At 42.6% G+C, this 27,745-nt stretch overlaps 1 protein-coding gene across 1 annotated transcript in view; it reads left to right on the forward strand.

Annotated features, from left to right (window-relative positions):
• The first annotated feature begins 10,024 nt into the window (after positions 1-10,024).
• SLC1A3 (solute carrier family 1 member 3) overlaps positions 10,025-27,745 on the forward strand; it is a 69,337-nt gene continuing 51,616 nt past the window's right edge. The window contains 2 exon segments of the mRNA XM_048502897.1: positions 10,025-10,307; positions 11,966-12,241. Of these exon segments, the coding sequence (XP_048358854.1) occupies positions 12,064-12,241 (178 nt within the window). The 5' untranslated portion in view covers positions 10,025-10,307; positions 11,966-12,063.

Below are 27,745 nucleotides of genomic sequence, written 5' to 3' on the forward strand. Positions count from 1 at the left end.
CTAAACAGGGCTATCATGTCACCTCTTAACCTTCTCTTCACCAAACTGCCCACTTGCCCAGATAATCCTGAACTTAATGGATCTCACAACTACAATGAATTATGATAATGTTATAATCATACTTGGCTGAGGGAACTGTCTCTGGATCCCAGGCAAGGGATTAGTTAAAAACAAGGTCAGACTTGAAAGCCAACCAGCTGGTTAGAATATGACAGGTGTAGTAAGACCCGAGTCATACTCCGCCTACTGACTTATGAATAAAGTTGCCAACCTCCAGGTGGTGGCTGGATATTTCCCACTATTGCAATCGATCTCCAGCTAACGGGTCGATTCACCTGGAAAAATGGCTGCTTTGAAAGTTGGACTCTATGGCATAATACTCCACTGAAATCCCTCCCTTCCCCAAACCCCACCCTCCACAGACTCCTGATCCAAAATTTCCCAGCCTGGAGCTAGTGTAACCCCCATGCTCAGAATGGGTTGACCCAGGAAGGGGTGGAGACTCAAAGCAGCAGAAGGCTGCAGAGCTCTTTGAAGGAGACAAGGCTACCAGACTCGGACCTTGATTTCTATAAGCCCTTAACACCTTGTTAAGGGTTTCTTTTTGTGGTTGTAATGGGTGAGAGTTCTCCTGGAAACCTTCATCATGTTGAATCCTGTTCACCAAGCCCTTGGAGTCTTCAGGAGCCAACCCACTTGCAAAGAAGAATTGGACTTGGCAGTATCAGTAGACTGTAAATATAAGGACTTGAAAATGCAACCTGAACAGGACCTTGAAGTGTGATGTTAAATGTTGATGTTATATGTTATATGTTAAGAAAGTAAACCATTTTGTTTTTAAAAATCGTTGTTGCAAACTCATTCCAAGTTCTGCCCCACAGAACCCACAAGCTGAGGTTACTCTAGCATTATGAATTGGTCTGGTGGGGAACAGGAAGCTCACATATATCCTTCCGCAATTGCTTGTTCCTCCGTTTCATTCTTCGAGAATGTGAATTCTGGTTCTAAAGAAAGGAACAGAATCCTGATTCAAATGAACCATCGCTTTCAATATGGGGATTTCCCAGTGTCTAGAATAGAGTGAGTCCAGGATGTACTGAGACGGGACTGCAATCATAGGCCAGCTTTTTTTACCCAGTCTTGCTAAATTCCCTTCCTTGTTACTGTCCCTGACCCATGTGGCTTTTGTCCATGCAAGTTCTATGATTCCCAGCACTGCATTTTTGGTGACCAAAGGGAACCCCATCCCCCGCACCGTTTTCATCAGTGGAGGAGCTGGTTGGTTCCAGCCCCCGCTTCGCTTGCCAACGAATCACAAGTTTTCGGCTAAAACTGGGTGGTAGACAGAACTGAATGAGACATGGGCATTTTCTGGAGCCAGACGTTCATAGAAGACTTATAATGAGGCTTGTCTCTCGTTTTCCCATTACACTGGCTTTTAAATGCTGTTTTCTAAGGTGCCTGTCTCATCTCTCATTGGCTCTTTTCAGTTTTTAGTACATTAAGCAAATGAAGGGCTTTTTCACATTCGGTTTTAAAGGACTGGATGTCGCCATGTCAAGAAGATTTGGCACCTGTTGCCTGCCAATAAGGACTTGCTCCCCTTCCCATGCAAAATGTGGGCACGGTTTCGAGTCTTCCCCAGAGTACATCTGCTTCGTTTAACTGATTCTGCAAAGCTGCAAGATATATATTTATTTAAGCATTCCTGACAGCTACTTTTCAGCTCACTGATAAGAATCATAGCAGAGTCCTCAGCCTAAGAGAAGAAGGGGGAAAAGCTGAAATGGGGTGTGCAGGTGTGAATGGAATTAATTAGAGATGTGTTAATATGACAACCTGGGCTTCCATCGGCTCTTAAAACAATTAGAGAAATCTGGATCTTATTAGAAGTGTTAGGACAAATTCATTAAGTAGAAGTATTAGGACAGGTTCATTAAGTTATCATAAATAGTTCAATGAACCCTCCATGCTCAAAGTTTGGGGAAAGATAACAAGGGGTAGCCCTAGTCACTGTGGGGGAAAAATATGGGACTAGACGAAGAGCCTGGCCTGATACTACAATACCATTCTTATATTTTCATGTTAGGATAATTGAATGAAATAATGGCTGAATCTGAAAACTGTGGGAAGGCAAATGGATGAACTACTTTTCAAAACATATGTTAAGGGAACAGAGCAGTTGTCTGCAATGGGGGATTTTTTATACTTAGGTTCATCATTGGCAATGACTACTAAGTGGAACTTCCATAGTCAAAGGCAGCATACCTTTGAATGTCTACTGCCAGCTGCAACAGCATGGAGTGGCTTTGTTCTTGCTCTAGGCATCTGGCTGGCTACTGAGTGAAATACCATGCAGGATTAGATTAAGTATAGGTTGGATGGATTATTCTTGTGTTCGTTTGTTTAGGATATGTAGAAAGGAACTGTCTCCAAAAATCGCATTGCTGTGTTCAGTTCTCTCCCAGTCGCCTGGATTGTCTCACTGTCTCCATTGCATGATGTCTCCACATCACACACTTACTTGCTCCCCGCACAAGCAACCAATAAAAGTATAGTAGGGGCTGGAAAAGTGCACTAAGATAGTGTTGTTCCTCAAGGTAATACCAATGCATAGAGGACATTCATACTTCTGGATTTTTCTGCTGTTTTTCTACTGTTTTTCTGCTTCTTTATATTTATGTTTCTTGCTTTTCATTGGCTGGGTTTTAATGGTACTGAATTGTAATTTAGGTTGCTGTTATTTTATTGTGTTTTCATTTATGAGCCTCCTCATGCCAGTCTCTGAAGCAGTAAAGGTAATGGTAGTCCCATGTGCAAACACCAGGTCATTACTGACCCAAGGGATGACATCACATTGCAATGTTTACTAGGCAAACTGTGGCTCATTCTGCACATGCAGAATAATGCACTTTCAAACTGCTTTCAGTGCTCTTTGAAGCTGTGCGGAATAGCAAAATCCACTTGCAAACAGTTGTGAAAGTGGTTTGAAAATGCATTATTTTGCGTGTGCAGAAGGGGCCTATGTTAATGCGGTGGTTTCCCACTGTCTTCCCCAGTCGTCTACACTTTACTCACAGCAAGCTGGGTATTCATTTTATAGACCTTGGAAGGATGGAAGGCTGAGTCAACCTCAGGCCGGCTGCCTGAAACCGACTTCCATTGCAATCGAACTCAGGTTCAAGCAGAGCTTTTACAGGAGCTCTGCAGTTTACCATTCTGCATCATGGAGACCACACATAAATACATTTCAACATGAGAACACCTCTATTTTAAAAAATATATATTTGCATTAAAGATAACATATCAAACCAAAGGCTCATAGATGGAGAAATTCTAACATTTTCACTTGTTGCTGAGGGGAATATCCACATCTATAACCTATCATGTTTTAAAACATACAAAGCAACAATCAATATTTGTGGGGGGAGAGCCATCAGGTTAGCTGCTTGCCCTTCATTTTGAGCCATACTTGTCTTGGAAGGTAGAGCTACCCTGTGAGGATGGGTTTGCTCTTTAAAGGAAGTAGTTTTGGATTATTGGATGTTGACAGAAGAGGAGGAAACAAGCTAGCTATCATAGCTGGTCTGAGCAGGAAGATGGCGAGAGGAGTCCTCCAGTATCTCCAATACACCAGAGGGACTGATAAGAATCCTGGCATTTGTTAAGATTCCGAAGTCCAGACAGAGTCAAAAGGAGCAAAGACCAGTGGAGGCCAGAACAGAAGGAAGGAATTGCTTGTGGAAGAGGCTGTGAGCAGCTGCTGAATAGAGCCTCCTGGCCTAGTACGATTGGGGGTCTAGAAACGTATCCCAACTCCCAAAGATATATCACAAGTGGCTGTATCGTTTTTATTTTTGAATAAAAACAATTGAGCTTGTTCCAATACCAGCCTATCCTTGGGTTTGGCCAAGAAGCTTGGGATAGACCATTCTCTCTTTACAATGGGTCCCTTTCCATCTGAGAGACTTACACTGATATCGTTTGGATATTGGTCATGTGACAATGCTAAATGTCTAGTATCACCTGTTGTTTCTTAATAGCTCTGCTATTACAGGATTGACTGTATGACAGTCCTACCAACTTTACCACTAGATCTTGTCCAACTCCCTTCTTCACTACAGTTCCCATTGTGCCTGTATTTTGCCCCCATGTATTCCACAGCACAGCCTTTTCTGGGATCAAAATGGCCCCTATCCTACCTTTTTTCCCCCCAGCTGAAAAGGTGGGAGATCCAGCCCTCAGTTTCCTATGGCCAAATACACCAGGTCCAAGGGCGAAGGTGAAGGTTGGAGACTCAAAAATGGAGTGAGAAAAAAAAACCCTTTAAATTCTCTCTACACATACTGAGTTTCCCTACTTACTAAAGATGTTAATAAGGCAGAGAGCTGTATTTTGTAAAGAAAAAAAGGGGGGGAAAGAGCCAACAAAACTTAATGGTTTTTAAAAATCTCATATAGCTATGTTATATATGACTATGGATGGTCCATGTGTGTCACACAGAAGACTTTCTGCTCTTCTTTTTCCTAAACCTGAAGCTACATTTTCCCGTGCTAAAAATCTGCATATTTTCTCAGAGCCCATTTCTTTCTCACAATAGACAATATCCCGTCTTCTTGCCAAAGAAATGTCCGAATGCTAAAGAGTGGTGGCTATAACAGTCATTATTACAAAAGCCACTTTGAGTCGCAAGCACTTTTTATTTTAGAATCATGACCAAAAAAAAAGATGTGTGTGGGTCTTCACTGCTGTGATTAATTATCCGATAACCATAAAGATGCAATTTTTAAAAAGTTATGTTCACCGGCCCAGCGTGAACAAACATTGTTAACAGTGCTTAATATTCACGGCTCATGGTTTGCATTTGCCCCTGAAAAACCAACTGAAATTCATTAAGTATCGGGCTTTGTAAACATTCACACCATTGGTGAGGATAGAATAAAGATTCATGAGACAGTCAAGACTGTGATGTGTACAAGTAATGCCAGCACAATGGAGACCATCAGGAACTCAAGCCAAACTCTATAGGGATCAACTAGGTCTGACCTTGAGAAAACAGTATGATCCAAGTTGGTGATTTGGCAATATGACTGTATGGTTCAGCGGCTGTATCATTTTATATGCTCTTTTCATCGAGCATTAGTGTCACTGCTCAAACTTTCTCAGGTTCCAGAGGGTACAGCACTGGCCCTTGAACTACAGCCCACTAGGCATCTAAATACTATCTCCTATGAAGACAAAAAATTTTTACCTCATCTATGGTGGAACTATGAAGTAGCTCAGAAATATCGGTATAAGGTATATTCTAATATTAAGAAAATAATAAATATAGAGGTTCCTTTAAAACCAGAAGTTTGTTTTTGTTGTTGAATATAATAGAAAGTAAAATATAAAGAAGAATTGAAACATTATTTTTGTATATGATAGTGGCAGTGAGAGTACAATTTGCGAAGAAATAGACGACACCTTTAACACCATCAATGGAATATTGGCTGACACAGTTGTTGGAATATGTAGGGGTGAGCCCTGCGAACCCAGCAGAGCCACAGAAAGAGCGCATGGAATGCCTGTGCCATCTGCACCCTTCTGGGCGCACACGCTCTCCCATCCCCCAGACCCCCCGTGAGTCACAGGTCATGAACTACCTGACTCACGGTCACCAGACAAAGGGACAAAGGGGCTCTTGCCCCCAGGTATGGATTAGACCCAGACGTGGACGCTTCCTCCTGCACGTAGCAGCCCCATGAGATCATGCATCACATGATGCTCTCCCCGCTTCTCCCCAGCTCTCCCGGCTTTCTCTGCCTATCCACCTCTCCTCTACATCGCTTCCCACAAAACCTCCTAATAAAAGGTGCCAGGGACTCAGCACACGGCAGAGCTGCCAGGCCCACAGATCAGAGTTACCCGGATCCAAGGATCTGCGCTTCACTGCTGCTTGGCTCTCCTCTCACGGGATGATATCATCATTGCCTCTGCATGCTTCTTCCTATGCGACAGGCCTCCGAGGCTTCAAAAAAAACTTCAGAATACAGCTAGTCATATAACAATGTATAAATTATCGAATTTGTTAAGAACTAAGATGATAGAGAACTATTTAGCAATATGGGACCCGCTTGTAAATTTTTTGCAAATGATAAAGATTATAAGAATTTACTTACTTGCAATATTGATGTTTTTCGAAAATAAGAGGTAATTAAAGGATGAAAGTTTATGTTAATACAAAATTGGTAGGAGGAAGTTTTCTTTTTATTGGTTCTCGTGGGTTTTCCAGGCTGTGTGGCCATGGTCTGGTGAATCTTGTTCCTAATGTTTCACCTGCATCTGTGGCTGGCATCTTCAGAGGTGTATCACAGAGAGAAGTCTGTTACACACTGTGTCCTGAGAGAAGAGAATGTTTGGGGTATATATTGTCCATGTCCCAGGGTGGGGAACCAATCAGTAAGTGTTTGAGTAGAACTTGTTATGCAAAGATGTGATTGATAGTATTGTATTGCGGGTGGGGCTTATCAGTCCAGTGAGTGATTCACCTTTTCATGCCCTGCAGCAACAGCAGTATTGGTGAATGCAAATCCTGTGTTTGGGTGGAGTCCATTGTTCATGAATTTAGCATGCCCTTGGGGTTTGCTTTTGGTATTGTTAAGTACTGGCAGCCAAGCTTTGTTAATTTCTCAGAGTCTCCTTTCTTTTCCCTGTGTTGAAGTTGTCTTGGTGTTTGTGAATTCTGCAATGGCCTCCCTGTGCAGATCTGGACAAAAGTAACCTCTCTGATTTGTCCAGACTTTCTCCAGTTTTTTTCAGTGTTTTTCAAATAAAATGTTGTGTCCAGTTTTTGTTTAAGATATTAGTTCTACAACTTCTAGATTTTCTAAGGATATTTCTGATTAAGCTGACAGATGTCCTTTTGTAGAAGTGCTCATTAATAATGACAGTCTAAAATGCTGGTGTTTTGTTGTTCCCATGTAGACCTTTTCCACAGCTTCTGCAGAGGTATGCAAGGCTCCTGCAGAAGTGGGAGGGGATCTCTCTTGTCCCTTTGCTGGCCTGTAGCAGCATCTGGCTGTGTATATTTTCCTGGTAGGTTTGAAGATGGTTTGTAGGTTATGTTTCATCATCAGTTTCCCTATTTGATTAGTGATTCCCTTGATGTACGGTAGAAATATTTTTCCTGTGGTGGGCTGTTTCTCCTCAGTCCTCTGGTTTTCTCTTGGTCTTAAAGTTCTTCTGATTTCTATTGTGGAGTAGCCATTAGCCTGCAGAGCCCAGTCTAGATGATTGATTTCATCAGGGAGGAGGTGAGGTTCACAAATTCGTTTTGCACGATCTGTCAGAGTTTTGATTATCCCCCTTTTCTGTTGTGGATGGTGGTTGGAGTTTTTATGTAGATACCGGTCTGTGTGAGTTGGTTTTCTGTATACTGTGTGGCCCAGTTGATGGTTGGGTCTGCGAAAGACCAAGACATCTAAGAAAGGCAGTTTTCCTTCTTTTTCAGCTTCCATGGTAAATTGGATGTTTGGGAGGATGCTGTTAAGGTGGTCCAGAAAATTCAGCAGTTCCTCCTCGCCATGGCTCCAGATTGTAAAAGTGTCATCGTTACCCTGTAGGGTTTTCAAGACAAGAGGCAAATAGATGTGGTTTGTCATTGCCTGCTTCTGGGTAGAGATCTTGGGCTTCCTTGGTGGGCTTCCAACCAAGGGCTAACCAGGGCTGACCTGTTTACCTTCGAAGATCCAATGAAACTGGGCTAGGGCAATTTCCCACTGGCGATTAATCCTGGGATAATCACCCGAAATAACCAGGTTTCCTCATGATCTACCCAATGCTGAATCATGGAACACAGATAAGTCCGATTTGTGGCACACCTCCCACCTCTTATCACAGGATTTTCCTGGACCTGCTTGTATATGCACCTTTTTGAAAAAACACTCCAATGGGAGCTAATAGGAGATGGGGGCTTCACATTTGAGGGTCCATAACTTTGGTCCCCATGAACCAAACTTCCTACTGGAAATCACTGGGTGGTATCATCCGGGAGAGCCTCCTGCACTGAGTACCACCCAGAGTTTTGTGAAGTTTGGTCCAGGGGGTCCAAAGCTATGGGCTCCCAAAGGGGGTGCCCCCATCCCCCATTGTTTCCAATGGGAACTAATAGGAGATGGAGGCTACATATTTGAGGGTCCATAACTTTGGCCCCCATGAACCAAACTTCACCAAACCTGGGTGGTATCATCAGCAGGATCTCCTAAAGATACTCTGAAATGTTGGTGCTGCTAGCTTAACAATTGCACCCCTGACTGCCACGGGCACCTTCCATGAGGGGGCAGGCCTAGACTTCTTCACTAGAAACATGTTGCAATGAGGATGTTGGAACCTGGATGAAAAGGTGCCGATTCTTTTGGAACTTGGCTGTATCTAAATTAAATTTTCAGTGGGAATTCCGCCCTAGTCTGGGCCATCCAGAATAGGGCTTTGGAACAACTGCCCATGCACTAAAACATCAGGGAGAGTTGCACTTGCATTTGTGTCATAAGAAACTGTAGTGTCCCCTCCCCCCAGTGTACTCAGGTTGCCATTTCTCCCAGAAGGGAAGTGTTTGGGGAATCACATCATCTGATAACATAAGTGAGGCCTCTGAGCCCCTGCTTTGTAAACCACAACATCTGGAAGGGCCCTAAGCAAACATTTTAATGCAAGACATGCCATTTTCCCCCCATTGTTGTCTTTACAGATTGGAGTATTTCAGCTAATTGTCAGACACGGGAAATGGGGTGGCGGAAGCAAAAAATCAGGCTATTTTACAAAAGCAAGTATAGAAATTTAATCCCAAGGAAGAAAATGGGGGGGGGGGGGTGTCAAAAATTTAGCATGCCACTCCAGCGCTGTTGAATTCTGTTCTTTTACTGCAGCTAATCCTTCCGTGTACTCAGTTCCTGAAATTCTTTTGTGAATCCCTGGAAATCTTTGTGTTAAATATGGAAAGACCTCCTTTCCCTTTTGAAACTACCAGCCCATTAATACACTAATACTCCATTCTTGATCTGGGAATGAAAAAAAAGAAAAAGAAAATATTTTGCTATGATCACCATGAAGCGGCCACTATGATGCCGTGCCTTCCAAGGCCGCGTTTAATAGCTTCAGACGTGTCCAGCATCCAAAGGCCGTCCCTGGTGACCAAACCAAGTTGGGCGATCCTAAAAGGATGAGAATTGACAAGTAAGAACCCCAATAAAAGATGCATTTTGGAACCGCCGCCCGCTCTCTGAACCCTTCCTAACTTTGGTTGCTGAAAATTCCAACTAGAATTGGATTTATTCTGCAAGACTGTGAAGAGCAAGTCCGGTCTTGTGTTCAGTGTTACTACACAGCCGAGGAAAGACTAGTCATCTCTGAACAGGCTTGCTGTCTTTTCCATAAGACTCCAGTTAAACTCTTGAGAAACTGGAAACAAGTTGCCCAGCCCTCTGAAGGATGCCCCTTCCCAGAGGTGGGATCCAACCAGTTCTCACCACTTCTCTAGAAGTGGTTACTAATTTTTTCCTGAGTGCCGAGAAGGGGTTACTAAAGCAACCTCCCTGCCCAATAGGGACTGCAGGTGCGTGTGTGCGGCGGCGCCACTGTTTGAATCCCACCATCATAGGAACCTGTTATTAAATTTTTCGGATCCCCTTCCCCCCCCGCCCCCAAAAAAAGAAGCGTCGTGGAAGGGTGCCCCCATTCCACCCATGGCCTTCTAAATAAAATCATAAAGTGAGCATGCTCAGTTTTTGCAAAGCCCCCCCCTAAAGGGAGAATATGATTCTGTCTAATTACGTTTGGAGGGACTGGATCCTCGTTTAGGAATGATCAAAAGGACAGCGAGAGCGGGGGAGAGGGAGAGAGAGAGCCTGTGTTTGTTTTCGGTCCTTCCTAGGTCCAGATTTTGCATTTATAATGAAGCTGAACCGACAAAGCGTAAAAGGAAAAACAAAAGCCAGCCACTCCGCTTGCAGGGTGCCAAAGCTCATCAATATTCCTGACGCTTCGCTGCCAGCCCTCCCAGCCACACACTCTCTCTCTTTCCCACTCTCTTGCTTTTTCCCCCCCCCCCCCCCCACCACTCCGCAATCGAGGTCCCTCCCCTTTTCTTAAGTTGCTCCGGCTTGTAAATTGCAGTCTGCAAAACCCATGCTTCTGGCTAGCCTTTGCCGTCTCTTCCGAGTTGGGTTTCCCACGTTTTCGCTTCCCTCGATCCCCTCGCTGTCTTCTGGGAATCTGACTTGGAGTCCTGGCTGCCCGCTTTGGCTTGGAGACGTGCAGAGTCTGAAAAGGTGAGTCCCTCATTGATTGAAATTCCTCCTCTGGTTTCTTTGGCACCGTCGTTTGGGAGTTCACCGGACTGGGATCCCACTTGGGTGTTCCTTGAATCGCGTCCCTCCCCCATTTTAATCATAAATTGTTATGGCAGGTAGGTGGGAACTCGAGTGCTCCTCTAGCCTGGAAGAGATTGGGTTGGAAATGGACACATCCACACTCATATTTAAGCTGTACGGACAATTGCCCCTACCAAGTTTGTCTGTGTTCTAGAGATGGCAGAATTGCACTCCTTTCCTCTGTTGTAAAAGGAGAGGGATGGAAATGTTAAAACAGGAGAGAAGAGAGGGAAATGTACTCAATAATTTGTGAATCGCTTGGTTATAAATATATTTAAAACCTACAGTGCCTGAAGCCACCTTGGAAGACGCTGTGGCAAATCCAGTTGTGCCTCATCCAATATATGTGATTTTTGCAGAGCGATTGTGCAGCTTTCACAGTGGGAGGCTAGGTGAGCAAAGTGTATTGAACAGTGGTGTCAGACCAGATAAATTAATTACAGGAAGCAATTGTGGTATACTTGAAGTTAAGCAGGATGGGTTTCAATCAAGATTTTTTAACATTATTATTCAAGAAAAATAAATCCTTAGAATCAAGTTCCAGTTCTGGTATTTGGTGTGCCTTGGAAGCAAAATATTTTTGCAGCTTTATATATAATAAGCCAACGGTGTTAACTTAGTAGGTGTTTGTAACTTTTAATTGATTCTCTTGACATCAGCATGCTGAACATCGTACATCTCAAGGTAGAGGAGTAGTAATTGTAAAAAAAGTTATAATAGCAGTGCATCTTGTAGAAATAGACAAAAAGTTTAGATGCTCTCGATTCTGGCCATGGGTTTTTGCGCAAGACATTTGAATTGTTTAGGAATAGCTGGGAGAAAGCACATAACCGCTCAATTTCTTCTGAAACACAAACTATATTGGATAGGGTGATTTCTGTTTTCAAAAAAGTCTCAAATATTTGAAGTGGAATGGATTTCTAAGAAAAGTTGTAAGCAGTATTCAAATGATAATGCTTGATCGGGTGGAAGATAAATCCTGTAGGTAGCAATGGGAGCATTAAGTGTGCACTTGAATGTCATCCTTTGAAATAAGTGGAACTTTAAAGTTTGGATGGATAGTGCTCATGTATCTTCTCTCTTGATGCGAACAGCTCTTTTTTCCTTTTATCACACTACATTATCAACTTATTCCATTACATCAGTTGCAGCGCCCTGATGTTTAATGCTCAAACCATGAAGTGGTTAAGTCAGTTTAATTTGTGCAATTTGAATAACCGCCTAAATCAACGTCATATTCAGAACCAACCATGCAGTTGAAAGCAGATATACATCCTTGTAAGAAGTGTGTCACTCCGCTTAAGGAGAGCAATCCTAAGTGTGTTTAATTGGAATCCTACTCTGGTCTGTTCAATGGGAGTTACTCATAGGAATTTGTTCTTAGGATTGCATTGAAGCTTCATCAAACACCTCCAGATATATGAAGTGTATTTCTTGGACATCATAATTCAGTTTTCTAAACAGATGGTTAAAATGTTACCATGGTCACCGTTCATGATTTTGAAGTTCGTAGCTTGATCTGCATTCTCTCTCTCTCTTTCTCGTACTCTCTCTAGGTTTTTGTTACCTTTGCTCAAAGCAAGAGAGATTTCCATTTTCCTCCTGGGGAAACCTTAGCATTGCAAAATTATAAAGACACATTTCCAAGATATAGATGACGAAGAGTAACGAAGACGCAAGATCCAGCAACAGGATGGAACGCATCCAGCAAGGAGTTCGGAAACGTACAGTCATGGCAAAAAAGAAGGTGCAAAGTATCACAAAGGATGATGTCAAAAGTTATCTGTTGAAGAATTTTTTTGTGCTGTTCACTATCATTGCCGTCATTGTTGGTGAGTAATTCAATCGAGACAATCTTGAAAAACATCACTAGAACAGAAGTGTTTCTATTCACTGTTCTTCCCTATTGAGAAGAACCTGTTGGCTTAGAGTTATTTTTCTATCTGATTACTCCAGGCCTGGAGAACGTTTTATTATTCATAGTATGGTTTTCAATCCTGTCTATGGACCCATTCAGTTTAAATTAGTAGCATTCAAAAGAAGTAAATCCGAAGGAAACTTGAAACATCGTTTTGCTAACACCTTAAAAAAAACCCTTAGATGCTCATTTGCTTAGTCAAAATGATTGAATTTATGAAAGAAAATCAACTATAATCTCAATATAGCCCCACCCAGTTCTCCAGGGGCACCCATTTCTCTTAAGCATTTCTCTTAAGCAACCTGTAAATTGTGTTGTCGAAGGCTTTCACGGCCGGAATCATCTTCAGATCCTCTGAAGATGCCAGCCACAGATGCAGGCGAAACGTCAGGAGAGAATGCTGCTAGAACACGGCCATACAGCCAGCACCCAACCTGTAAATTACTAGAAAGACCAAAATTCCCAGTGACACACGCATCCTAAATAGGGGTCTTCTTCCCATGGTCAAAGAATTGCAATTTGCAGCCCACTTACATCCAATGTCATTTTAGTACTTGTGCTGAAATTCAGTGGCCGATGCGAAGTCTGCTTGCTCAGGGAAGGCAGATGGCAACCCGATTAGGTATCATTTGCAAAGCAGATTAGGACAATGTTTGCAGACATTTTGAAGAAATAAAATTGTTGTTGAAGGCTTTCACGGACAGAATCAACTGGTTGTTATGGGTTTTCTGGGCTGTGCAGCCATAGTCTGGTAGTTTTTGCTCTTAACGTTTCATCCGAATTTATGACTGGCATCTTCAGATGTACGTGTGCCACAGAGAGAAACACATCTTACCATGACATACTTTTGAAGATGCTAGCCATAGTTGCAGGCAAAATGTTAGGAGCAGAAACAACAGCTGCCCAGAAAACTCACAACAGCCAGAAATAAAGTTGACTTATGTAATTTTTTTATGCTGCATTTACAATAAATAATATTTGCAATAAATAAATAATATTGAAAAACTACTTTTGCTATAAATAAGTACTGAACAAGATCTGAAGAACTGTGCAAGTAGATTGACGTTTGGAGGATGTTTTGAACTTGTTTCACGGTCTACTTCTTCGGAGCTGAGGAGAGTTTTGAATGCAGTTGATGAGATAATAAGGTAGTCTGCCGTTCAAAGTAGAATAGGTTGCATTCCTAGTGAGCATAGCCAGTTACTGGTGTGTGTGTGTGTGTCCACGCGTGTGCAAAGTGTCAACATGTTGCAGCCAACTTATGGCAACACAGTAGGGTTTTCAAGGCAGGAGGCTATTCGTTTGCTATTGTCTTCTTCTGCACAGTGGCCCTCAAATTCCTTGGTGGTCTCCCATCCAAGTACTAGCCAGAATTAACCCCACTTAACTCCTGATGAAATCAAGCTATCCTGAGCCATCCAGATGTGGGTTTCTAGCCATTTGGATACACTTAAAGTAGCTCTTTAGATCTCATTAGGCTTCTTTTGTGGGAAAGTATTTTTATAAGAGGAAAATATGTCCTCCAAGTTTGCTATGTTTGGGTGCATTAATCTAGAACTGTGTTTTCTGCAAAGACAAAAAAATTGTTTTGAAAAGTTTGAAGTTTTGGGTTTATTACAAGAGATTTGGAGAGCCAGCGTGCTGTAGTGGTTAAGAGCATGTGGATTCTAATCTGGAGAACCGGATTTGATTCCCCACTCCTCCACCTTAGTGGTAGAGCCTTATCTGGTGAACCCAATGTGTTTCCGCACTCCTGAGTTCCTGCTGGGTGACCTTGGGCTAGTCACAGTTCTTCAGAACACTTTCAGCCCCACCTACTTCACAAGGTGTCTGTTTTGGGGAGAGGAGGGGAAAGGAGCTTGTAAGTCCCTTTGAGTTTCCTTACAGAAGAGAAAGGTGGGGTATAAATCCAAACTCTTCTTCTTCTTGTTAGAACCAAAGGGACTGATATGGTTTGTTTATGAAATCTCTGCAGGAATCATACATGCATCACAGTTATTTTTGTGAAGGAAGTTGACAGGAAGGGTTCCTGTCTCAAATAAGAAAATTTAGAAATGTACCCAGCATGCAAGCCTAGTCCAGAATAAATTCCATACACTTTCTTGGGCACAATCTGGTGTGAAATATTCTTGTACAAATGCCACTAAAATTAATGGGACATGCACAAGAGATCCCAAGGTCAGACACAGGGCCTGTTCATTTCAACAGGGCTGACTTCCAAAACCATACTTATGCTTTTAAAGCGCAGTGTTGAACTTCAGAAATACTAAACATGGTCTATTAGAGATGTCATTGTATAAGATTTAACTATCAAAAGGTAACTATAGTCTTTGGCAGAACTGCCCCCCCCTTTTTTTAGTTGAAAAATCTGAACAAATATTTGATTTGTTTGTTACATGTGTATTGTTGTCCTTCCTTCTAAAATCTCAGAGTGGCTTTTCAGGTTGTTTCCCACCAAGGCACTGATTGACAAATAGGCTTAGTTAGCTGTAACAATTCATTAAACCTCACATACACTAAGAAAAAATAATAGGCAACTTCTAGGAGCAGCAGTGGCGTAGGAGGTTAAGAGCTCGTGTATCTAATCTGGAGGAACCAGGTTTGATTCCCAGCTCTGCCGCCTGAGCTGTGGAGGCTTATCTGGGGAATTCAGATTAGCCTGTACACTCCCACACATGCCAGCTGGGTGACCTTGGGCTAGTCACAGCTTCTCGGAGCTCTCTCAGCCCCACCTACCTCACAGGGTGTTTGTTGTGAGGGGGGAAGGGCAAGGAGATTGTAGGCCCCTTTGAGTCTCCTGCAGGACAGAAAGGGGGGATATAAATCCAAACTCTTCTTCTTCTTCTTCTAGGCACAACCAAGAAATTACCTCAGTGCAGTATTTATAAAACTATTCGATCAAAAGAGTGGCACAGTGGTTCAGAGCAGTGGACTCTAATCTGGTGAACTGTGTTTTATTCCCTACTCCTCCACATGTACAGCGGACTCTTATCGGGTGAACTGGATTTATTTCCCCACTTCTACACATAAAGCCTGCTGGTTGGCCTTGGGCCAGTCACAGTTCTCTCAGAACTCTCTCAGCCCCACCTACCTCACAAAGTGTCTGTTGTGGGGAAGAGAAGGGAAGATGTTTGTAAGCCACTTTTGAGACGCCTTAAACGGTACAGGAAAGCAGGGTATAAAAACCAATTCTGCTTCTGAAACTCATGCATCAGAAATTTATGTCTACAAATCCTGTCGAAAGTATGGTATGTAATCTCATTGGAGGAACTTGGTGCCTTACTTCTCATTAAACAACTGACTCGAAGGCCTGATGGATGTAGCTTCCTAGGATACTACAGCATAAATATCCCTATAAGAAAACACTTCCACCCCTTTTTCATAATAGCCATTTGGAAGAGTTTCTGACAAACCTCCAGCTGTTCATGTCTGCAAGAATATTATTTATGTGAGCAGTCTACTTGACTGAGCAGTGTAAGGTTGGAGCCAAAGAGTGACATGAGAGCACAGCTTCAATTCAATGAACCTGAAGGAGGGAATCACAATTTGACCTTTCACAGTTCATGGGAGGGAATTGATGATATTGGTTAACTTTTCTGCTCATATATTACACTCAAGAAAAAGAATGAGTTTGGATTTACATCCCTTCTTTCTCTCCTGTAAGGAGACTTAAAGGGGCTGACAATCTCCTTTCCCTCCCCGCCCACAACAAACACCCTGTGAGGTGGGTGTGGCTAAGAGAGCTCCAAAGAGCTGTGACTAGCCCAAGGTCACCCAGCTGGCGTGTGTTGGAGAGCACAGGCTAATCTAGTTCCCCAGATAAGCCTCCACAGTTCAAGTGGCAGAGCGGGGAATCAAACCCGGTTCTCCAGATTAAAGTGCACCTGCTCTTAACCACTATATCCCTACTGCTTCAGTGGTTCAAGAATAGAACCATGACATCAGTGGTGGGATCCAAAAATTTTAGTAACAGGTTCCCATGGTGGTGGGATTCAAACAGTGGCGTAGCGCCAATGGGGCTGGGCGGGGCACGATGGGGGTGTGGCCGGGCATTCTGGGGTGTGGGGCATTCCTGGGTGGGGCTGTGGCAAGGACGCTTGTGCCACTTGGCATGTGTGAATCCTTGGTAGCTGGAAACAAATGCACTCCAGGCCAGCCAGGCTGACACGCCAAAGACGCCCGGTGTACCTCCACTGCTAGAGGTAGACTGCTCTCAAGTTCTGCAGCTACTGCTGAAGAGAGAGAGAGAGAGAGAGAGGGGAGGGGTGTAACTAAGGCAAAAATCAGGTGGCAAAATCACCAATTAGTAACCCCCTCTCGGCACACACAAATAATTGGTAACCTACTTTCGGGAACCTGTGAGAACCTGCTGGATCCCACCTCTGCATGACATGAGCTATTTCTTGTGGAAGTGACCAGCTTGATCCTTTTCAGATCCTGCTGTGATTCACCGGTAATTGCTTCCACTTAGTATATGTTCATTGGAGAAGAAGTCATGTAAATTGCTTCTTTTCCCCCAGTAATATTTGTCAATTGTGAATATGAAGCCTAAAATGTAAAATTCAGTTCCAGCAATGCAGTATTCTGAATTGTCTTTATTGCAAGGGATAAAATTTGGAAAGCCTAGCTTTCTGAGTTTCCACAAATTAAATTACGTCAGTATAAGAGAAGGTCATTTTACTGCGATGTTTTCAAAGGGTTCATTTGAGTATTGAGTTTGAGCAAGATGATCTCCCAAAACAATCCAAACTGCAACAATATTTATTAACAACTCACAGTTACAAAACCATGATCTAATTTTATAATTTACTGAATTCTTCCTCAAGCTGGGCAACAAAAAAACAAAGAAACAAACAAATAAACAAATAAGACAGAAGAGAAACACATGTGACTTCTACAGACCATGATGAGACCTGCCATACATAAAAGCCCAGCTGCTGGAATTTGTCTTAAGATGGTGGTTCAGGAAACTGTATAAAGGCAATGACAAATTAACCCACTATTTGTGTCCAGTGCAAAAGATTTTAAGTTGCAACAATTATTTTTCCTGAATAGACTACCTGCATTTTTAAATGGTTTTTTTTCTTTGTGCATAGGTATTGTCTGTTCTAATAAAAATGCAAAAAGGCAACATGCAGGCATGTAAGACTACTTCAATGGTACAGGCAGTGGTAATGAGAAAGAACACACTTCATGGCTAAAGCCAAGAAGAAATGTCCAGATAGTATGGTTGCCTGTCCACTGGGGGCAGATTTCCTACCAGCACTCCACTATCTGGCAGGAGAAAGATTATATTTTTAAAAATGGAAATGATGTCAAGACTCTCTGGGGATTGTGAAAAACTTTATGGTAAAACCATAGATATTTTGGCAATTCCTTGAGAGGACTGACATCATTTGGCAGGAAGATCTAGAAGTGATGTCACAGCTCTCTTAATTCTGTGGTTTTACCATAGCATTCATGGTGATTCTTAGAGAGGCATGACATCATTTCTAGCTTTTCTCAGAAGGGTCATCACACTATCACAAATGGCTGCCCTCCATGTCCCCACCTCATCTAGTCTCCATTTGGTTGCTTGGCAACCATGCTACAAGACTATATAGCAAGATCACCATGGGAGACAGAGAAAATGGTAACACAGTCATTGGAACAGGAAATGAGTAGAAGAAGAAGAGTTTTGGATTTATATCCCCCCTTTCTGTCCTGCAGGAGACTCAAAGGGGCTTACAATCTCCTTGCCCTTCCCCCCTCACAACAAACACCCTGTGAGGTAGGTGGGACTGAGAGAGCTCCGAGAAGCTGTGACTAGCCCAAGGTCACCCAGCTGGCATGTGTGGGAGTGCACAGGCTAATCTGAATTCCCCAGATTAGTCTCCACAGCTCAAGCGGCAGAGCTGGGAATCATACCCAGTTCCTCCAGGTTAACCTCCTACACAACTGCTGCTTTAAGATGCCTTTTTCACAGTTGCTGATTGGAGGAAGATGGAGAGTCTGCCATATCTTAATTGTTTGACTTCTCTGCTAATACCTTCAGATTAACAGATGTTGTTAGTTTTATTGTCTGTATACTTGCTGTGTAACTACCACTTTCCCTAAAAAAGTCAATAATAAAAAGCACAAAAAGTAGGAGTATGTCAGAAGGACTCCTCAACATTATTATAATCCCAAAAGTCACTGGTTTTGAACCTGGATCTGGAGTGAAATTAAAGAAACCAAATGTAAAAGCAAGAAAAAAAATTGCCAGGAGTTCCTGTAATCCCCAAATGAAACAATGTACAGCTCTTGGGCTTGACTTTAAAAAGACAATAGTGTTATGTTCTAACAACTGAAGACTAACAACATTTTATTCCAGTATAAATTTATTTTAGCTGCAGCAGACTTCCCCTCAGGGACGAGGTTCAAGGAAAGACTTTGCTAAATCTCTAGACATCTGCGTTTTCTCTTTTCTCCTCAGCCAAGAGAACTCCATGGCCTTTATCCTTTTCTCTTCAGTCACTTCCTGTCTCCAGATGAAAAGAACTAATCAGGCCTCCCGGTGCCCATTTCCAGCTGCCATTGTGGGTGAACATTCTGATCTGTTCCCAGGCAGAAAGAGCTCGGAGCCTGCGTAGTCGTTGAGGCCTCCATTCAGTCTGCACCCTTGAGTGCCTTGTGGTAGCCAAGACTGAGTTACTGAATAAGGGCAGCTGAATCCCCTACACAGGAGCATGCACTTTGTTGTGCATTTGGAGTTCCCATTCCCCTCCCACTGGCCCTTGCTTCCGCTCATCTTTCTCAGATTCCCACCTTCCTGTCACTGCCCTTATGTCACACAGCTCTCCTGCTGTTACCATGCTGCTGCTTCTTCCTCATGGCCTTCCCCATCACCTTGTCCTTCTCCCAACCCTCCCACTACCACCTGCTGTGTGCTGCCATCAGCAGTTAGTTAAGGCATGGTCAGGCAATCCAGAGTCAAACCAGGAGGCAAGCAAAGGTGTAGTCTAGAGTCAAAGCATGCAGCAGACAAAGGTGTGGTCAGATGGTACAGAGTCAAGGCACAGGTCAGGCAGGCTGAGATCTGGAGTTCAGAGGAAGACCAGATACATGGAACTTAACATGAAGTATACTTGTTGCACCCAGGCTGAGCCAAGCCCAAGGTAGGGCTTAAGTAGGAGGCCCCTGCTAATGGACCCAGACTCCTGCAGAGACTCAGGCCCCTTCCGCACATGCAGAATAATGCACTTTGCAGCTGGATTTTACTGTGCAAAACAGTAAAATCCACTTGCAAACAATTGTGGAAGTGGATTGAAAGTGCATTATTCTGCTTGTGTGGAAGGAGCCTCAGTCCTCTTTGGATGCAGATGTCTCTAGTACTCAGAACCTTCTGCCATACCAAGCAGCAATATGGGTGCTTCTCCTTTTGTAGCTTCAGCCTCTGTCTCTGTCATGCAGCTGGCTCATTGTTCTGCTCATCTGAGACTCCTGATGGCTCTCCCAGCTGCACAGCATCAGGCTCTGCCTTGGCTGGCAGGGAATAAATTGGAGCTGGCTCTGATACCTGCATCTCCTTGATAGGAGTCAGTTCTGGATCCAGAGTGTCTTCAGGCTCTACGTCAGAGTTCTCATCACCCAGGGACTGGCTCATGACCTGTTGCTGCTTTCTCCTTCCATTCCCATTTTGGTTGCTACTACTTCCTCTAGCGTTGTCAGCCACTAGTCCAGATGGTGGTTGGAGGTCTTCTGCTATTAAAGCTGAACTTCAGGCCACAAAGTTTACCTAAAGAAAATTGCCACTTGGGAAAATGGCACTATGGCATTGAAGTCCTTCACCCCTTCACCCCAAATCTGGCAACCATAGACTCAGAGCACACTGTCTGTGCACATGAATTAGGCATCTCTTTCCTTCAGGTACTAAAGGACTACAAATTATGGCTTGTCCCGCCCAGCCCATGATATTTTATTATTTATTTATTTGTTGAGCTTTTATACCGCCCCATCCCCGAAGGGCTCTGGGCGGTGTACAACATAAAAGGAAACAATATAGGCAGTTAAAACATTTAAAAGCAGCGACAACCGTAAAAACATTTCTAATAAATATAATAAATTACAATAAGATAGATGGCGTTCAGCAATCTGCTATTATAGTTCCCTCCCCTCCCCTAAAGGGGGGGGGGGAAGAGATGGCGTCCAATGTTCCAATCTAAAAATTCCCTCCCCCTTCCAAAAGGGAGGAGTGGCGAGTCTGAGATGACAGTTGGCCCAGGGGTCAGGGCCAGGGAAGGCCTGCAATCCTAGTTCTCAGTTCTACATAACTGACACATACATTGCATTGTTTCTTTTTGCTTGTACAGAGTGAATAAAGATCTGGATTTGGAACTAGGCTACATTATGCTTTGGTTGGCTCTCATGTTCGGTTTTCCTCATGGCTGAAGGCCTCATAAAACTATTACCTCTCTAAAGCTTGTATTTGCACTGTCACCAGTTTACCAACCCAGCATGAATGGATTGCAAGGTTAATTTCCAGGGTGATTTCATCTCTTCCTTTCATCATTCATGAAAAGCTGACTATACCTTATCCGAACTAGAACCACCAAGCTGTCTATACAGCCAACTTAAAATAACATAGTAATATTTTGATCTCTCTCACTCTATTGTTTATCTCCCTTTCCTCCTGATGTTCTTAACAAGATTTAAAGCATCTGGTTGCACAGTATAGATTGTGGTTTCCTTTGTGTTGATGTAGTGAAGATCCAGTCATGAGGTTAAATCCAACCAGATTTTTTTATTCCACCTCTGACATTTCTCTTGCTAAGTACAGCTCCACATCCCACATGGTTTTGGTCCACACAGGTATCATGACCCCAAACAGAGCCTTGTGAGTGGTCAAAGATGACATTTCCCCCTCTTTTTCAGCTGTAGAGCATGTGTGAATCCAATGCATAGCGTAGACTTTGTATCACCAGTACAACTGAAATGACAGTAATGATCAAACTTATAATTTCAAAGAATAGTACCGTATAAGAAAACATAGGAACTTGTGAATTGAGTTATAAATGATGTGGTACATAGATCGGGCTTATATTGGCTGTAGCTACTCAGGAAAGAGATTTTGGAAGCACGGTGGGGTGCTCTAGGAAGTCATTAGCTCTACAGCAGAGGAGACTGACTAACCAAGGAATTCACTGTTAAAATGTATTAGGAAAGGAACTTTCTTATACTATTGCACAGATTTATGAGTGACTGATTTTTTTCCCACGTCTGGAAAAATAAAGTCCAGGTCGGGTAGGCTGAAAAACTGTCACAAATAAGAATAAACGATCACAAATAAGAATATTTATTTTTAATAATACATTTATGTTTAGAACATCTGCAAGTTTCTGCATCTGGTAGAGGAGTTTGTAGGGCTGGAGAGGGTATAGGAAAGGAAAACACTGAGGCCCCTTCCGCACACGCAAAATAATGCGTTTTCAAACCACTTTCACAACTGTTTGCAAGTGGATTTTACTATTCCGCACAGCTTCAAAGAGCACTGAAAGCAGTTTGAAAGTGCATTATTCTGCATGTGCGGAATGAGCCTGAGATTGGTACAGTCTGATATTACATGAACAGATCTTCAGGAAACTTCTGTTTTACTCATGTGTGGGTTTCTCCCAACCTCTCTTTTCGTCTGTTTTGTGATCCTTCTTTCCCTTCTCTTCTTTCCTTTATGGCCATCAGAGGATTGGGGTTTTTTTTAACTGTTTGAGGCAAACAGTCCCAAACTTACCTACAGGTTTGGCAGGCTGAAGCCTAAAGCCTCAAAATCTAGGAGGCCTCTGTCCAAAGTGTATGGTGTTTTTGACGCTGTCTTACACATGCTGTCATAACGCACTGTAGTCTCTAAACTACTCTTCAGTAATTTTTTTCCTTGTACCCCATTTCAGAATAATACTGTTTTAAGCCGATAACTGTGAATTGAGGAATAATTGTGAATTGTGGAATTTAAATTGCCATCATCATCTCAGTTTCACTTAATTTTGTTTAAAATACTCTGGTCTTCCTTTAGTTGTGAGGGTGGGGAATTGGGAGGGGCCTCACAAGTGGAATACCCTAGGGCCTCTCTTCATCTAAGTCCAGCACTGATGGGAAACAATAGGTTGGAAGCAGAGGTGGGATCCAACCAGTTCTCACCACTTCTCTAGAAGTGGTTACTAATTTTTACTGAGTGCCGAGAAGGGGTTACTAAAGCAACCTCCCTGCCCAATAGGGACTGGAGGTGCGTGTGTGCAGCGGCGCCACTGTTTGAATCCCACCACCATCGGAACCTGTTATTAACATTTTTGGATCCCACCACTGGTTGGAAGCCATTTTCAGGCAAATGCTTAGTGGTGCTGCTGAACCAAGAAATCAGCATCCAAGAAATCAGGAGAAGCAGGGGCATAGTGGTTAAGAGCAGGTGCACTCTAATCTGGAAAACCGGGTTTGATTCCCCACTCTGCCACTTGAGCTGTGGAGGCTTATCTGGGGATTAGCCTGTGCACTCCAACACATGCCAGCTGGGTGACCTTGGGCTAGTCACAGTTCTTTGGAGCTCTCTCAGCCCCACCCACCTCACAGAGTGTTTGTTGGGAGCAGGGGGAGGGAAAGGAGACTGTAAACCCCTTTGAGTCTCCTTCAGGAGAGAAAGGGACTGGTATCAATCCAAAGTCATCGTCTTCTTTTCAATGAAAATGCAGAGCAAAGAAAAGGAAGTATTTCTTCTCCTAGAGTAATGAACTATTTAAAAAAACATTGTAATGCTCACTAAAGTAGTCTGTTTAGGGATGAATTAGACAAATTCATGACAAACAGTTCTTTCAGGTTGTGGTGGGTTTTCCAGGCTGTGTGGCCGTGGTCTCTAGATCTTGTTTCTAACCTTTCGCCTGCATCTGTGGCTGGCATCTTCAAAGGTGTATCACAGAGAGAAGTCTGTTACACACTGTCTCCGGTTCTTTCAGTGTCTTTTACCCATGATCAGTGAAACTTTTATGAGCTGAACCTCTGATTAGTAGATGATAGGAACAAACCATAGGAAGAAGCTACCGTAATTCTCTACTTGTTAGCTTTCTGAGGGCATCTGGGTGCCATTCTTAGAGACAGTTTGCTGGATTAGACAGTTCTAACATTCTTATGCTCTCCATTAACATTCTGTTGAGCCATTAAACAATCTTGATTGCCCTTAATTAGGGTGAGGTCCAGTCATTGTAATTATGTGTGTTTCTCTAAAGGTATCAGCTCAAGGTTGTGTCTTGATGCATTTTTAGTTCAATTCTAAGCAGAATTACACCCTTCTATGTCAATGGGTTAAGAAAAGTATAACTCCATTTAGGATTGCAGTCTGTTTATAACTGCAATCCTAAGTATACCTTTCTGAGAGTGAAGTCCACTAAAATAATTTAAAAGGACTTCTAAATATGCTCCCTGTGTTCCTTCAGGATGACATTACAAAGAGCGTTCAGTGGATTTCTCATAACTGAATGTGACAGGTTGCACAGACTTAAACTGTATTTGTGTTCCTTAGTGGACAAGTGGGATGCAAATTTAATAATATAAATGGGTGAAAGAGATGTTTTATTCAACTCCTGGGCACTCTGTTTTCCATATCTTCACAGAGATCTTCAGCCAATCATGGAATCATAGTTGAATTTTTGTTCCATGTTTCTATTCCAGTTTAACTTGGATAGGAAGCACTGTTATCTTTACTTAACATAACATTTCACTGACACTTCTTAGCACAGAGGTCATCATTTTGGATGACATTTTGGATTCTAAACAGCTCCTTGAACTCTTTCTTGTTTCGGTCAGCTCTTGATATTCTGGATTCAGAAAAAATTCAGGAAGTCTAGAAAGTTAATGGCTTGTAATTATATAATTATATACCATGGTCTAATAATCCCGTAAGTGTATTGTCAAAGGCTTTCGCAATTGGAATCAACTGGCTGTTGAGGGTTTTCTGGGCTGTGTGGCCGTGGTCTGGTAGTTTTTGCTGCTGATGTCTTGCCTGCATCTATGGCTGGCATCTTCAGAGGCAAGTCCTGGTGAGATATGTTTCTCTCTGTGGCACAGTATGGAGTGATTGTGTGGCAGGGTATATGTATTGTCCACCTCACAGGGGAATGAGGCACATTTGCGTGTGTCTGCGTGGAGTTCATTTACAGCTATATTTATTGTTGCATTTGCAGTCACATTCACATTTGCAATCACTCTTGCAATTGCAGGTGTAATTGCATTTACATGTTTCTGGGTGGAGTTCCTTTGCAGTTGCCTTTGAATGTCTCTAGTTTTGGGGGGGTTTTTAGCACGGGTAGCCAGGTGTTGTTGATTTTCTGACTCTCTTCCTTTTGGTGAAACTGTCTGGAGTTTGTGGATTTCAGCGGGTTCCCAGTGCAGCCTGACATAGTAGCTGACAGAGTTGTCAAAAATGTCTGTTTCTTCTAATAAGATCCTATCTCCAGTTTGGTTTAGAGCATGTTCAGCTACTGCTGATTTCTCAGGCTTGATTAGTCAGCAGTGTCTTTCTAGTTCTTCAATTCTTGTCAGAATGCTGCGTTTTGTAGTCCCTGTGTATACTTGTCCACAGCTGCATGATATGTGATAGACTTCTGCGGAGGAAAGGGGCTTCTCTTGTCTTTTGCTGACAGTAGCATTTGGGTGTTGTTTTTTTCTGGTGGGTCTGAAGATTGTTTGAAGATTATGTTTTTACATCAGTTTCCCCATTAGATCTGTGATTCCCTTGATGTACAGGAGAAATACCTTCCTTGTAGCGGTCTGTTCCAATTGTTCTATTAGGGACGGTTCCTATTTTCTGGTAGATGTGCCTGGTAGATCACAATCGGTATTTCACTCTTGTTTTATTTACCTTTTAAAATGTTGGTCGTGACAACTTGTGTGCTAGAACTCAGCACTCGAGTCTACATCCCTAGAAATTAATAGCAGATTTACATCCTTCTAAATCCACTGAAGTCACTTGGCTTAGAAAATTGAACTCTGTTTCGGATGGCACCATGTCTCTTGTGGGAAGATACAGCTTGTATGCAAATCAGGATGCGTGTATTTGAGCATAAAATAATAATCTGTGTGGACAGTCAATGGTGCTGAAGCTGTTTGAGTTGTGGCTACCCTGTAATAATGAAACCAGATCTGTTGTAGGCTTAAACATTTGTTGTTGTTGTTTTTAATGGAACCTATGATGATCAATTTATTTACATAGAAGCTAGTGCAAGGAAATTAAAACTGGCAGTTATCCTTAGTCAGTTAATGAGCAAGGCTGTTAACGATAGGACATTTTGGAGGACATTGATTGATTGGGTCTCTGTGAGTCAGAAGTGACTTGATGGTGTAACCTCTTTCTGTGGGTTCTGTGGGGCAGTACTTGGAAGGAGTTGCAAAGAACCCACAGAAAGAGGTTACAAAGTGGCGCCCAACGTGGGGCTTGGAAGTGAGATTGCAAAGAACCAAATTTAAACAAAACAGTTTACTTCTCTTAACAAATAACACTTTTAAAACATTTAACATTTACACTTTGCAGTCCTGTTAAGTTTGCATTTTCAAGTCCTTATATTTACAGTCTACTGATATTGCCAAGTCCAATTCTTCTTTGCTGGTGGTTGGTTTTGAAGACTTCAGAGGCTTGGTAAACGGGCTTCAAGATGATGAAGGTTCTCAGAAAACTCTCACCATTTACATACACAAAAACCCTGAAACAATAAATTCTAACATTTACAATATAGCAAAAAAATTAAACTCCCTTCCCACTAGTTCCCAACAACATTGCAGTTACCTTAAACAAGGTGTTAAGGGCTTAATAAAATCAATCAAAGTCCCAGCCTGGTAGCCTTGCTTCTTCCAACCTCATGAGTTCTGCAGCCTTCTGCTTCTTTTCAGACTCCACCCCTTTCTGGGTCATCCCATTCTTACACAGGGGTTACAATGGCACATCATACACAGAGACACACACAATTATCCTCGGTGTGAAAATAGAGCACAAAAGAGTACTAGACATGTCTTGTGGGCTTAAACCTTCTGGTGAGATAAGGGGAAGATTCTGGCGTGGTAATTGACTTTCTCATCGGCACATCTGCCAGACCAGACGTGTGCAATACAGACCTAAGCATGTTTACTCCGAAGGAAAATCTAGCTCAGTTCAAAATCATATTTAGAATTGCAGCACTAGGCAAACAACTAGATCTGAGTCCAGTCGCACCTTAGAGACCAACGAGATTGTTGGGGTATAAACTTTTAAGAGTCAAAGATCCCTTTTGTCACATACAATTCCAGTTTATATTGGATGATGATATTATGTTGTTCACCACCCCCGAGCCTGGAAGGGGCTGTATCAAAATGTAATGCATGAAATGAAATAATTTTCTGTTTGTGCATTTTATTCAAAAACTCACACATCTAAACATGCAAACGTTTTTAAAACTTCAATTTCCCTTTAGTAAGCATTTCTCCAGGAAAAAATTAGGTATGTGGAATTGGTTTATCATTTGAAAACATGTGGTTTTCTCCTCCTTTTGCAAAATGTTTGCTTCTCCCCTCCCATGTGAAAGGTCAAGGGAAAAACCTGTATAACAACTCGGCGGGGGGGGGAGCTTTGTTCTGTTGAAGGGCTCATAAATGATTCGGAAACATGAAACTCTTACTGAGAAGTTGCTCTAGATGCAGCTGAGTCTGATCCTGGAGTGATTACAAAGCACCTTGGATTCTCAGTCAAGTACACCCTAAATGTCTATAAGAGCAAGATGTATCGTGTGTCTTGCAGGATCCACTTTGGGATTTGAAGCTTTCGGTGCAATTTGACCAGTAACACTATGGGCTAGTTCACCACATTATGTGTACGCTACTTGATCATCATTTTTTTCACTCCACATTTGATGGCAGACGAGGAACGTTATATCATCCCATGATTTTGCACTTAGAAACAGATGGACATGCACGTGTGAACATAGCTTTAAGCATAGTGTCTGAGTCATCTGTGTGTAAACCTCAAATGAAAGTTATGTAACAGCGTGGTGTAGTGCTTAAAAGCAGGTGGACTCTAATCTGGAGAACCAGGTTTGATTACTCACTCCTCCACATGAGTGGCAGACTCTAATCTGGAGAATCAGGTTTGTTTCCCTAGTCCTGCCCAAGACCCTCATGGGTGACCTTGACCTAGTCACAGTTCTCTCAGAACTCTTTCAGCCCCACCTCCCTCACAAGGTGTCTGTTGTAGGGAGAGGGAAAGGAGTTTGTAAGCCATTTTGAGGCTCCTTACAGGGGAGGAAAGTAGGGTATAAATCCAAGTATTTTTTGTTTGAACATTCCAATTTTGGAATTTAAATTGATACAAGTTGGTTTGGAGTGGCAGGGGTAGAAACAGCCATCATGTTGCAGCCATCGTACGGTGGCCTTGAAGGGTTTTCAAAGAAAAAGATGA

This window comes from Sphaerodactylus townsendi, linkage group LG07 (genome assembly GCF_021028975.2).
Source record: "Sphaerodactylus townsendi isolate TG3544 linkage group LG07, MPM_Stown_v2.3, whole genome shotgun sequence".
Taxonomy (NCBI): Eukaryota; Metazoa; Chordata; class Lepidosauria; order Squamata; family Sphaerodactylidae; genus Sphaerodactylus; species Sphaerodactylus townsendi.